At 41.4% G+C, this 11,955-nt stretch overlaps 1 protein-coding gene across 15 annotated transcripts in view; it reads right to left on the bottom strand.

Moving 5' to 3' along the window:
- GIT2 (GIT ArfGAP 2) overlaps positions 1–11,955 on the bottom strand; it is a 72,259-nt gene that overhangs the window by 31,497 nt on the left and 28,807 nt on the right. For 6 of the 15 annotated variants that reach the window (XM_017541828.2, XM_037743276.1, XM_037743271.1 and 3 more), the window contains exons 8-13: positions 11,033–11,078; positions 10,887–10,892; positions 9,323–9,374; positions 5,063–5,135; positions 4,730–4,827; positions 3,314–3,425 (exon numbers count right to left, since the gene is read on the bottom strand). In XM_017541828.2, the coding sequence (XP_017397317.1) occupies positions 3,314–3,425; positions 4,730–4,827; positions 5,063–5,135; positions 9,323–9,374; positions 10,887–10,892; positions 11,033–11,078 (387 nt within the window). The remainder of the gene's footprint in view (positions 1–3,313; positions 3,426–4,729; positions 4,828–5,062; positions 5,136–9,322; positions 9,375–10,886; positions 10,893–11,032; positions 11,079–11,955) is intronic. The other 9 variants (XM_017541831.2, XM_017541824.2, XM_017541816.2 and 6 more) reach the window with 3 other exon arrangements.

The following is an 11,955-nucleotide window of genomic DNA, read 5'->3' on the forward strand; positions in this document are numbered from 1 at the left end:
GAGACGGGGTTTCACCATGTTGACCAGGATGGTCTCGATCTCTTGACCTCGTGATCCACCCGCCTCGGCCTCCCAAAGTGCTGGGATTACAGGCTTGAGCCACCGCGCCCGGCCTCACACAGTCAATTCTTGTTATTCTCGGTAGTTATGTTCTAAAAAGTTGCTGTGAATTGGCCAATATTAAATTGGTGCTCCTGGGGAAAATACAGAGTTAGGTTCCTAAGAGCCTCTGGTCACATTTTCATCAACTGATCAATGCATAACCTTGTTCTATATGTGTTTCTGTTTAAAGACACCTTATTTAACACATATTATTGATTCATTAATATTGAACTCATGGCTAACAGCACTATAAATTATGCCTGAATGATGCTTATTTAACAAACATTTTTCCATAGAGCACATCACAGCCTTCTTGCACTTAGAAACACTAGACAGCGCTTCAGCCCTAAGCTTGGAGGTCACTTTTTTTTTGAGATGGAGTCTCAATCTGTTGCCCAGGCTGGAGTACAGTGGCATGATCTTGGCTCACTGCAACCTCCACCTTCTGAGTTCAAGCAGTTCTCCTGCATCAGCCTCCAGAGTAGCTGGGATTACAGGTACATGCCACCATGCCCAGCTAATTTTTGTATTTTTAGCAGAGACAGAGTTTCACCATGTTGGCCAGGCTGGTCTCAAACTCCTGACCTCATGATTCACCTGCCTCGGCCTCCCAAAGTGCTGGGATTACAGGCGTGAGCAACTGTGTCCGGCCTTTTTCTTTTTCTTTTTTTTTTTTTTGAGACAGGGTCTCATATGTCACCCAAGCTGGAGTGCACTAGCATAATCAGAGCTCACTATAGTTTCTAACTCTCGGGCTGAAGTGATCCTCCTGCCTCAGCCTCCTGAGTATGTAGGACTACAGACATGTGCCAACACACCTAGATGATTTTTAGATTTTTTGGTAAAGATGGGGCCTTGCTATGTTGTCTAGGCTTGGACACTTTTGAGACAGTGTCACCCAGGCTAGAGTGCAGGCATGATCATGGCTCACTGCAGCCTCAACCTCCTGGGCTCAATAAATCCTGGGGCCATTTTTAAACAGTGAAATCACCAATGAAAAGCACACAAATGTGTATAGCATGGCACTAAATAGACTACTGACACTTGCTTATAACCTGAGTGCAGAAACAAGAAGTCAAGGAGTCTCCTCCCTGTTCGACCTCAGCTGGGAACATGTGTTTTTGGTGACTCAATTTTCTCTCTGCTCTGTACATTTCTTAGAATGACCTTGAAAATGCTGTATTAGTTTTGAGGTTACAAATAAATTTTAGGAAGCAGATGAATTTGCAAATATGGAATGTGCACATAAGGATCAATTGTATATTTATACTTACATGTGGTATCCTCACTTGTACACATATATTTACATAAATATGTTTTCCATACAAAACTGGGCTTATACAAAACCTTTTAAAAACTTTATTATGAGGCTGGGCATAGTGCCTCACACCTGTAATCCTAGCACTTTGGGAGGCTGAGGCAGGCAGATCACCTGAGGTCGGGAGTTCGAGACCAGCCTGATCAAATGAAGAAAACCCCATCTCTACTAAAAATACCCTCTACCCAAAATTAGTTGGGTGTGGTGGTGCATGCCTGAAATCCCAGCTACTTGGGAGGCTGAGGCGGGAGAATCATTTGAACCCAGGAGGCGGGGGTTGTGGTGAGCCAAGATTGAGCCATGCACTCCAGCCTGGGCAACAAGAGGGAAACTTCGTCTCAAAAACAAACAAAACAAAACAACTTTATTATTTGGTCTCCTGGGGATGACCAGGCACGGTGGCTCAGGCCTGTAATCTTGGCCGGGCACAGTGGCTCATGCCTGTAATCTCAGCACTTTGGGAGGCCAAGGCAGGCAGATCGCTTGAGGCCAGGAATTCGAGAATTGCCTGGCCAACATGGAGAAACCCCATCTCTATTAAAAAATACAAAAATTAGCTGGGTGTGGTGGTACACACCTGTAATACCAGCTACTCAGGAGGCTGAGGCACAAGAATCACTTGAGTCTGGGTGGCAGAGGTTGCAGTGAGCCAAGATCATGCCACTACACTCCAGCCTGGGTGACAGAGTGAGACTCTGTCTCAAAAAAAAAAAAAAAGAAATTCAAACTTTATTACTTTATCTCATATAATTACTATTATAGTATAAATGTTTGTTCCCTCCAAATCTCATGTTGAAATGTGATCCACAATGCTGGAGGGGAGGCCTAAAGGGAGTTGTTTGGGTCATGGGGGTGGATCCTTCATAATGCCCCTCCCTTGGTAGTGAGCATAAGCCACCACACCCAGGCCATTTTAAGACTTTAAACTTATGCAAAGGCTCTTTTCTCTGTGCCTTCACCAAAATCTAATAAACCTTTTCAGAACTTCCTTATTCCTGGTTGAACAGATAAAATCAAATTCTTGAATAGGCAAGAACGAATGCGTTGTTACCAGTTAATGATTATTATCTTTGGAGAATAATCACTGAAAACTTAATTTTTATGGTACATATTTCTTTTGCCTAAATTATTTACAATGAAAAATATCTAATTTCTATAATTAGAAAAAACCAGTATGGATACAGTAACAGGGCTGAGGAGGAAGGACATTCCTAAGCATGCAGACAGGACCTGGGCTACTGAACTAGACTCAACAGGGCACCTGTGAAACAGATGTTCAGGGCTTTCCTTATAATTGTATATCACAGTAATTCTCACTGAAGATACTTAAAAGTTTACGACAACAAATTTTAATTAAGTTGAACTCAGTTTTGTAGGTAAGCAGCAGCAGATATTATACGGTTTCAATCAAGAAGAGTTTATTTTCTTATGTCCTTTAGCAAGATCTAAGTCAGACTTTTGGGTTAATTTCAGGATGCAATTTTATAGGAAAGGTAAATGACCCAAAATAAAACAGAAATCATATATAAGATAAATATGAGTAGCAGTTAGTAACTCTGAAATATTGTTAATTCACCAGGGCTTAGACAGGTAAACTATTTATCACAATATGCTACCAATACTACTTATAGGGGTAGGGGTTGAAGCGAGGGAACCTAGAGGACAGGTCATAGGTGCAGCAAACCACCATGGCACATGTATACCTATGTAACAAGCCTGCACATTCTGCACATGTATCCTGGAACTTAAAAAAACAAACAAAAAAACAAAAACTTATAGAACTTTAAGCTGTCATGTTGATGACTACTTTAATTAGCTTATAACTTTGAATTTAACACTTGAATCCAATTTAGAAAGCCAAAAATGCATATGTTTAGAGGTTTGAGCAGTTACCTTTTGAACCCGAGAGAGAACTGCCCTGCTGTCTCCTCTTGGCGTCACTGAGAATGTCAATGACCAGTGTGGCAAACTCATGGGCGTTGAACCGAGCTAACTTCTGTCTGCCCTAAAGGTGGGAAAATAATTGGAAATATTCCCCAGAGTAAAAATATATACATAAATAGTCACATAAAACTAGTCAGACTATTGACAGACTTCTGCAAAGACCTTCTTCTGGCATGATCAAAGTACAATTAATTCCAGCCATAATCAAACCAAGTCAATGCTTGTTTTTCCATGTGAATAGTTTAAAACCATTTATATAAGAGAACTCCATAACATTTAAGTTCTCACAATGTATATCTATTTTGGTAAGCAGAAATAAAACGGTTCTACTGAATGCTTTTCTTCTATTATTGATTCGGTTTGGAAGTAGACCCAGTAATGAGAAATTAATTTTGAGGGGAATTTTTAAATTAATTTTGATGGTACAGTGGCTCATGCCTATAATCCCAGCACTTTGGGAGGCTGAGGTGGGAAGATCACTTGAGGTCAGGAGTTTGTACACAAATTAGCCAGGCATGGTGATGTGTGCCTGTAATCCCAGCTACTCAGGGAGGGTGAAGCAGCAGAATAACTTGGGTCCGGGAAGCAGAGGTTGCAGTGAGCTAAGATGGCGCCACTGCACTCTAGCCTGGATGACAGAACAAAACTCCATCTCAAAAAAAATTTTTTTAAGTTAAAAAGTCATAGTCTAGATTTGGGGACCCTATCCTTATATATAGCCACTAATCATAAAGACTAAAATATCTTCCTAATGCACTCAACGTTTCTCCTTTTGATGGAAGTGTAGGCTGTTTTTAATGCTCTGTTATTATATATAGCTGTGCTTTGATGAAAATCACTCTGCATAAATCTATTTTTATTTTATTAGAGCTATTCTCAAATGAGAAATTCCCATGTAAAAGGATGTACTTAATTTTGAGGCTTCGGAAACTGGTAAACAAATTGCATTTCTAACATCTACAGCAATTTAAAGTCCTATCTGTTGCAAGAGAAAGCCCATCTTACCATATCCTTACCAGCTTGGAGTATCCTTTATTAAATATTTTATTAATCTGACTGATAAAACTTGCACTAATGCCTTTAGGTTGCTTTCTTAGATCACTGCCAAGGTTAAACATTTCTTTACATTTGTAAACCATTTATATTTCTTCTGTGAATTGTTTCATATTCTTTCCCAGTCATTTATTTATATTCTGTTGTTTCCTTATCATTTTGGGGGTTGTGTGTGTGTGTATATGCATAAAGGATATTACATTCTAATCAATCAAAAAAATTTAGAATACTTATCCTGGGAATATGAAGTATCATGACATCAGCGATTCCCCAACTACTATTCCTAGTTACTTTCCAAAGTGAGCCACTTGCCTGGTTTCGTGTTGATGAGTACTCAGGATTGACCGGAAGAAAGGGGACGACCGTTGTCTCGGTTACCAGGGCGCTGTGGTTTTGTGTGGCAAGCCAGACTAGCCAGAGGAAAGAACCAGAGACAAACCTCATCACACCTGTGTGCTGCTGCTTCTGGGAGGTATAGCTCATGCATTACGAGGGGAAACACTCTGAAGCCAACACACGCAAAGGCAAACGCTGACACTCGCACCATCAGGACAGCGGAAATTGGGCTAGTAAAACACTGAGGCTGGCAGCTTTTCACTGCCCACTGATAACAGAAGCTTATTAGATAAAGCCACGTCAAGTCACCTGCATCCGTCTCTCGCCTGTCAACTTCATCGTACACATCCATGGCAAGTTCTTCAAACAAATGATTACTTAGCTGAAAGTAAAAAATATCAGGGACACAAGGGACAACAATTAACACCAGGAGGACAAGAGGGAACTGCGACTTAGTCACCCCTTTATTGCCTATATCTTATCCAAAGCCAGCACTTGGTACATACCCACTGTTAAACTGACATGACATTTTCAAAATCGTACAGAGCCTCTAGAAATGTCTGCCAACAACAGCAATCTCACTACTTTAAGACACAGAGCCACTGCTATTTAGGAGCTAAGCGGCATCTAAAGTGCATCATCTCAGAAGCAGGTTCCAGTTCTCTACTCTTCTTGTATTATCTCCCTGTAAGCCTCCTTCTGCACTTACGAGTGCTTGTCAGTTCCCCAAAGTGTAATGGATTCTATACCCTTGCAAAACATCCAGGTGCAGTGCTGCAGACCTGTAATCCCATCACTTTGGGAGGCTTCAGCAGGCCGATTGCTTAAGCCCGGGAGTTTGAGACCAGCCTGGGCAACGTGGTGAAAACCCATCACTACAAAAAATACAAAAATTAGCTAGGCGTGGTGGTGCATGCTTGTAATGCCAGCTATTCAGGAGGCTGAGGCGGGAGGATTACTTCAGCCCAGGAGGTCGAGGTAGGTGGATCACCTGAGGTCAGGAGCTCGAGACTAGTCTGGCCAACATGGTGAAACCCTGTCTCTACTAAAAACACAAAAACTAGCAGGGTGTGGTGGCACATGCCTGTAATCACAGCTACTCAGGAGGCTGAGGCAGAATTGCTTGAACCTGGGAGGCGGAGGTTGCACTGAGCCAAGCTCACACCACTGTATTCCACGCTAGGTGACAGAGTGAGACCCTATCTCAAAAAAAAAAAAAAAAAAAAAAGTGAAAAACATGCTATTTGAAAAGGATAAAATGTGCCTGTGCACAAAAACATGACCCAGACCTCAGCTGAGTTTCTTTGCTCTCTTTCTCAGTAGTGGTCCTACTGCTTAGTCTTCAGAAGGAAGCTTCCTAACAAAGCACAGCCTGACTCTTTACACACAACAACCACCTCAAGTCCTGCAGTGCCTCCCTGGGCACATGGAAGATAATCGAGGTCTTCCTCGCCCAGATGAGGCTAAGCCTCTGCTGGGGTGGCTCCGGCTCTCTCTGCACCTTTCTGCCTCATGAAACACCTTGATACATGGTAGCTGTGATCCTTAAACTGACTGACATCTGCTTTGGAAGGGCAGATGCTGAATCTGTTCCATTCTCTATTGGATTCCTTACATCTACACATGGTACCTCATACTTTAAGAGGGGCCAGAAAAGAGGCACTGACTGGCTAGAAGGTATTTAATGCAGCAATTTAAAATGCTGGCTACAGGTTGGGTGTGGTGGCTCATGCCTACAATCCCAACACTTTGGGAGGCAGAGACAGGAAGATCACTGGAGCCTGGGAGTTCAAGGCTGCAGTGAAGCAGTGAACTGTGATGGTACCACTGCACTCCAGCCTGGGTGACAAAAAGAGACTTTGTCTCAAAGAAAAAAAAAAAAGAAAAACAAAACAAGTGCTGGTTACAGAGAACTCATAGGAACATGTTAAAACAGGTAAATTTTATTATTGAGTGATAAAAGCAGGTTATGAATGTCTATAATTGTAATTGAGTTCCAGTTTTTAAAAAAGATATGCATCTAAAATAAGAACTAAAAGAAATATACCAAAATATTGAGCCTGACTCCATTAAGAGTATAGCAGTTGAGGATGGTCCCCGCCCTGCCCCACTTATCCATTTTCCAAATCTTCCCAAATGTTGTCGCACTATAATTAAAAACAAAACCCCGGGAGCCTGTTGCTAGATAAGATGATGAAGGATTGGGAGCTTGAACTTGCTTCATAAATATCCAGTTTTTTCCTCTATGAGACTACAAGCTAATGTTATTATTACTAGCAACAACTACAATGGCCAATTGCTGATTAAGGGCTTACATCCCAGGCACTGTGCTAACAGTATTGTATTTCATACTTTTAACACCTCTATGAAAACAGGAACCACTATTGTCCCATTTTGCAGACAAGGAAACTGACGCAGAGAAGATAGTAGCTTGCCTAAAGTCCCAAAGCTAGGAAGTGATGGACCTGAGATACAAGTTTACATCTTTCAAAATGCTAACATTAGGCCGGGCGCGAAGGCTCACACCTGTAATCCTAGCACTTTGGGAGGCGGAGGTGGGTGGATCACCTGAGGTCAGGAGTTCAAGACCAGCCTGGCCATCATGGTGACACCCCATCTTTAAAAAAAAAAAAAATGCTAACATTTACTCATTCAAGAAACACATTAGCTTTTATTATATTTCTCTCAGCTTATCATCAGGAAGGAGGAAGGAAAAGAGAAAGGAAAGAAAGGATGGAAGGAGGAAGAGAGGGAGGGACAGGAGAAAGACACTGGATGATAAACACTGACCTGGCACTGATAAGACAGTCACCTGTGAGAAGGAGACCACAGAGTGAGGGTCAACAAGTAATGGTGGCAGCCCACCCTGAGCAATTCTGGTCAGCAGCCCCTGCAGCACCCTTATCTTCCTTTTCTATGAGAGGACACCAAGGCACAGGGAGGCTAGGAAGCCTGGCAGGGCCGATATACGTACTGACCAGTCTGACCCGGAGCCCCAGCTCTTTAGAGCTACACAGACTCTGTTCCAGGTCTAATTTCATGCCTGCCACATGATAGAGATATTGCAGGCATAATCTCAGCTTTCATGCAGCTTCCAGTGAAGCAAATGTAGGATAGTCAAAGAAAACGTGGGTTTTTATCTAGATTTAAATGATTTATAATAAAATTTACTTACAGATTGTGAGTAATTAAAAGGAAATCACACAATATTTAGTGCTATCTGAATCCAAAGCTTATCATCTTGATCATCTTAGTCTACAACTTTCTTAAGGCAATAAAACACACAGACACACAAAACTGTAGATACAGAACACAGAGACACCAAACAAATTGCATAAAACACATTTATTTCATAATACAGTTAAATACTAGTAAGGATAAATTCATTTTATGTAATATTTAATACTGAGTATTATATGAAGTTTTGGTAAAAAGAATTCTGTGAAAACAGAAATGAGGAGAAAGTCATAAATGAGGGAAGCTGCAATGTCAGTCAGGTTTTGGGAAAGCCACTACCTACACTGGTCAGATTTCAGGTGAGGATCAGAGGGATGGAAGCTGGGAAATGCAAACACTGCAGGCAAAGGAAGATTCCTGGAAGAGGACATGAATGTGCAGCTCATGGCCTCAGAACGTGTTAATTCACACACACACACACACACACACACACACACGCACACACACACGCACACACACACACGGAATACAGAGCGTGTTAATACACACACACACACACACACATGGAACCAGATGGGAAGTAGGGCAATCTCTGAAAGGTGAGAGTTGAATGATGCCCTTACAGGTTACAAAAAGAAGTTAAGGATCTTGGTTCTGCTCCAAAGACCAACGGGAACAGCTGAGGAGTGTAGTTTGGTGGTTAAGGTGGTGAGAAGTACCCTGGTGAGGCTTCATGTGAGAGGACCAGACAAAGAGAAGTCAATCCCACAGAAGTAGATTTCCCAGGGCCTTGGCTGAGGCTGAGGTGGACAGTCAAAAAAAAGACACAGACTGAAGGGAGGCTGTGGCCTGCAGAGCCGGCAAACTCTGAGCACACGTGCGGGCCAAGACCACCAGCTTTTAACAGCAGAAATTTAAAAAGCGCTGATGAATGGCATGGGATGGGAAAGAGGTTTACAGTGTGGCTGGATCCAAATGGCAGTGAGTGAATCTATGGGACTCATTCCCGTATCAGCATTTACCACATTCTAGAGCCCTACGTGGCTAAGGGAAGTCACCCCAAGAACGTGTGCCCTACTTACTCATAACGCTGAGAGGAACTAGGGAACTCTCCTCCGGAGAACAACTGCCTAATGCTAAAGGTGCCGTCTGCGCTTCTTATATGACAGAGAAAAATGAGATTATCTGAAGCAGAGCTGATGAATTGAACATACTGAACTTAGAAGTCCTTGTGGTCATTACTGCTGTATAATCAGTGGTCTGCTTCTAATTTAACAAAAAAAAGTATGAAATAAAGTCATCAGACGCAATAGGTAACCTGCACTGAGAGTGGGTATCAGCAGGGTGCACTGATTCTCATAGTGGAGAAAACCAGTACAGAGAGGTACTCACAGACTGAAGTTTCTTCTTAGCAGCTTTTGCCAATTCAGACAAATCCAGGCTGCTGGGAAAATATACAAAGCTAATAAGCAAATAAATAAAGCCAGGCTTGTGAACTCTGTAAAAGTTTAAGACACTCAAGAGATAAAAATATTAATTACAGTTCATGGACCATGTTAGAACCAAACATTCTACAGCCTGATAGAGTCAGTGAGAAGCTCTAAACAGAACAATCTGGTGAAAGTAACTCCTTCTAGAAATACCACAATCATATAAGTGTTAAAGAGAAAAAAAAAATTGTCCACCAACTAAACAACAACAGCTATTGCCAAGTTACCTTCCAGGCACTTATGTGAGGAGTCACAATTTTTGAAGTATTAAAAAAAAAAAAGCATGATATAAGGAAATATGCTGGGCGTGGTGGCTCATGCCTGTAATCCCAGCACTCTGGGAGGCCAAGGCAGGCTGATCATGTGGTCAGGGGTTTGAGACCAGCCTGGTCAACATGGTGAAACCCCATCTCTACTAAAAATACAAAAATTAGTTGGGTGTTGTGGCATGTGCCTGTAGTCCCAGCTACTCCGGAGGCTGAGGCAGGAGAATCACTTGAACCCAGGAGGCTGAGGTTGCAGTGAGCCTAGACTGTGCCACTGCACTCCAGCCTGGGCAACAGAGCAAGACTCTGTCTCAAAAAAAAAAAAAAAAAGAAAATACAAGGCCAGGTGCAGTGGCTTGTACCTGTACGAGGACTTTGGGAGGCCAAGGCAGGTTGGACTGCTTGAGCCCAGGAGTTTTAGACCAGCCTGGGTAACATAGCAATAACCTGTCTCTACCAAAGCAAAAAACCAAAAAACAAAAAGGGAAAATATAAAAGATCGGGATGGCAAGATTATACCTGGAATAGCGGTTAGTCATTTCAAACCTTTTGACAGTTTCTATGCAAAGGTAACTTGCAAAATAAGGGTTTAAGGTTCATTCCTGTAGCAATGAACTCATCTGCTCTTATAGACCAGGGGTCAGTAAATTATGGCTTTCTTTTTTTCAGTTGAGCTTGGAATGGTTTTTACGTTTTAAAATGATTGAGCAGCAAAAAGAAAGAATAATATTTTATAACATGAAAATTATGTGAAATTCAAATTTCAGTGTCCAGAAATAAAATTTTATTGGAATATACACACCCATTCATCTACAGAGTGTCCACAGATGCTTTCATCTACAACAGCAAAGTTAAGCTGTTGCAAAAGAGGCCACATTGCCCACAAAGCCTGAAACTTTTATTATTTGGCCCCTGAGAAGAAAAGTTTGCCAACCCCTGTCACAGATAAAGAATATAATCTGCACTGCAACCGAACCATTTTCTATGTGCAAAGAAAAAAAAAGAAAAAAGAAAGAATATAATCTCCTATAATATTCTGGAATATATATTCTGAAGTATTCTGTAAATATAATCTATAGACACATAAATACTGTCACAACTGGCTAAAACAGTGACAATATCACTGGCTGCAATTTTCCTATTAGTCAAATTGCTACTTGTGCACTTTGAAACTTAAGTTTTATATGGTGGTTTACTTACAGCCGTCTTATTTCCAAATGGTATAGCCATAAAAGAGAAAAATGTATGGGCTTTGTTAAACACAAAATATAATATACTTACAAACATAATATAGCCAAGGAAATATTAGCGATAGACAAAGCCAACTGGTATTTCAAGGGTCTTACCTGTCTGCCATTTGAGGTATTATAAAGTGCTGTCCATTTTTGTGATCTGAAACAGAAACCAAGTCAAAGTTTTGTTGACAGAAGTGTTAAGATCTGTAAAGGAACATCACCATTATTTTCTCAACCTAAGTTTTACGATTAGTATTCTTGTATAATTACGAGTCACGTGGGAGAAAACAAGCTGCTAGACTGGCTACACATTCCTGAAGACCCACCCAGTAGCAAGACTCATAGCCTTGTTTCTTTCTGGTACAAAGGTCCAGGCATCATTTAGCAGAAACCTATGCTCACCCCAATCCTTAAGATTAGTTTGCCCTCAGTGTAACTGATGATCTTTGGTCATGAAAAGTGTGCTGAGGGAGCTCAATCAGCTCAGAGCAGGCTTTCATCAGCCCACTGTGTGGGACAGTGGATGAACTCTGGGCCTCACTCAAATGAATTGATTGGTATAAAACAGTCAGGGCTGGGGCAGGTGGCCTTTGCAGATCCAGAAAGGAACTCCATCTGCAAGGAAGCTTACTGACTCAGCCCTAATCTAGCTTCTGGAGGACACTGATCCATGTGCCAATGAATAAAGCCACTATGAGCATTCCTATGTAGGTTTTTCTGTCAACATAAGTCTATCTTTATTCTGGGTAAAAAACCCAGGAGTAGAAATGCTGGGTTATATAATAAATGTATCTTTAACTTGGTAAGAAATTGCCAGACTTTTTCCCTCGAGTTGCACTATCACTTTGTTTTCCAAACGGCAATGTGTGAGAGTTATAGTTGCTTCCTGTCTTCACTAGAACCTGTACTGTCAGTTTTGTTTTTGTTTTTGAAAGTTTAATAATTCTAACAGGTATGCCATGACATCTCATTGTGCTAATGGCTAATCATGCTATGCTTGTCTACATGTTTTTTTTTTTTTTTTTTTTTTTTTT

The sequence above is a fragment of the Cebus imitator genome, unplaced genomic scaffold (assembly GCF_001604975.1).
Source record: "Cebus imitator isolate Cc_AM_T3 unplaced genomic scaffold, Cebus_imitator-1.0 Scaffold8, whole genome shotgun sequence".
In the NCBI taxonomy this organism is placed as follows: domain Eukaryota; kingdom Metazoa; phylum Chordata; class Mammalia; order Primates; family Cebidae; genus Cebus; species Cebus imitator.